Source organism: Homarus americanus, unplaced genomic scaffold (assembly GCF_018991925.1).
Source record: "Homarus americanus isolate GMGI-L3 unplaced genomic scaffold, GMGI_Hamer_2.0 scaffold34388, whole genome shotgun sequence".
Lineage (NCBI taxonomy): Eukaryota > Metazoa > Arthropoda > Malacostraca > Decapoda > Nephropidae > Homarus > Homarus americanus.
Genome location: NW_024746704.1, coordinates 10,198 through 12,021, shown reverse-complemented (window position 1 = coordinate 12,021; position 1,824 = coordinate 10,198). Strand labels below are relative to the sequence as shown.

General features: G+C 39.5%; 1 protein-coding gene across 1 annotated transcript; it reads right to left on the bottom strand.

The window, feature by feature from the left end:
• Window positions 1-736: 736 nt before the first annotated feature.
• Window positions 737-1,486, bottom strand: LOC121879424 (the record flags this gene model as incomplete). Its single annotated transcript, XM_042386084.1, has 2 exons — window positions 737-1,040; window positions 1,370-1,486. Coding segments are annotated over 2 exons (378 nt in total), but the record flags the coding sequence as incomplete, so codon positions are not given.
• Between the last annotated feature and the right edge of the window lie 338 nt (window positions 1,487-1,824).

The following is a 1,824-nucleotide window of genomic DNA, read 5'->3' as shown; positions in this document are numbered from 1 at the left end:
TATTAAATAAAGGAAATCTTGTGAAGTGCATTATTTCATTGATTGTGCGAATTACCCACTGTATTGCGAGGGTACCGTACTCTGAGGCAGAACAAAATGAAAATCCCGATTGTTTACACCAAACCAAAGTGGATGAATAGTTTGTATTAAGTTATACTTTAGTCCATAGTACATATTTAAACCATTTTTTACGTCATGATTTAGAACTACAGTTCCGGTCATTTGAAATAGAGATGCCACTGTAGCCTTTGCACACAAGCGCCGAGTCGCTCTGGCCGACGAGTTACAGTGGTGGAGAGGGCGTGGTCCCAATAGTAGGGTGGTATAAAGGCGGGTAGGGGGAGCCAACAGGGGTGGGGTTTAAGGAAAGAGATAAAAGGTGTTGAGTAGGTGTCATATCTGCTTTATCTTAAGTCAGACATCTCGCACCTAATTCTCCTATGTACAGTCACCCAAAAAAGTCCTGTCGCGAACCACGAACCCCGAGATTCAGACTCGTGAACCCGAAGCAGTAGACACTGATACATTATTCTGTCCATAAATGCTTCGGATTCAAGAGTCTGAATCTCGGGGTTCATGGTTCGCGACAGGACTTTTTTGGGTGACTGTACTTCTTCTCTCCCCTTCCTCCGTGTATCTCGGAAAAAAAAATTATCAAAGTCTTCTAAAAATTTCCATAACACTTTATGACGGATATACTTACATTTATTCCCTTTTAGGAAAATAAAAATGAAGAGATGATCACATTTTATTTACTTCAGATTATGGATGATGTAATATTAACAAGACCATAACTTTATACATTGTATTACTCTCACCACATCAAGTTTCTTTCCTCCAGCATTAACCCAAGCGTTGACCTCGTCCTCCACCAGGTCCAGAGGTCCGACAGAGTCCAGTACAACATCATGGAACTTCTTAATGTCAAACTCGTCGCCTAATACACTGGCGGCCTTGTACCTCAAGTCCATTAGCTTGAGTTGCCCCACCTTGTAAGCCAGCGCCTGGCCCGGCATAGTAATGTACCGGTCCACCTCATTCTGCAACGACTCACACAATTACGAATTAATTAATGTGCGTAAGGCAAGAAAAAGTATAAGAATTCGTGTGCCATAGATTAGCAATACCATATTTAAGATCCTGAAATCACATGGACCGAACTTCAGCTCAACTTCCATCACTTGAGTTTTACCGCTATGCTTCTGAGACCATGTTGGTATATTTATATCCCTATTAAGATGAAGGAATAAATAATAATTTTCTCTCAATAACTCCCTTACATTCTCCCCAGTGACCAAATAAGACTTGTCACACTCACCTACCACACGTCAAGTAAGGAATCCGTGATGTAAACACAAATATGACCCACCTCCACTTTTACAGTAGGCATGGCTGTGTGGTTAATCAGGTAGTCGACGGCCTCCTGACGGGTCCAGCCGAGGGCGTGTAGACCTGTGTCAACTACCAGGCGAGAAGCGCGGAAGATCTCCAAAGAATAGTGACCATACCTGTTCCCCCAGGGACAATACGTTGTATATATATATATATATATAAATATATATATATATATATATATATATATATATATATATATATATATATATATATATATATATATATATATATATATATATATATATATATATATATATATATGTGTGTAACCGGTCGGAATTACTGGACTTGGGGTTTATTGTCCCTCAGATTGGTAGCCAGAAACTTAGCATGAATGTGATAATATGGTTCATAAGAGAATGCTTTATTACCCTTCGTGATAATGGCCTTATCATAGTCTACATAGTTTGATCCCTACAATGGATATCA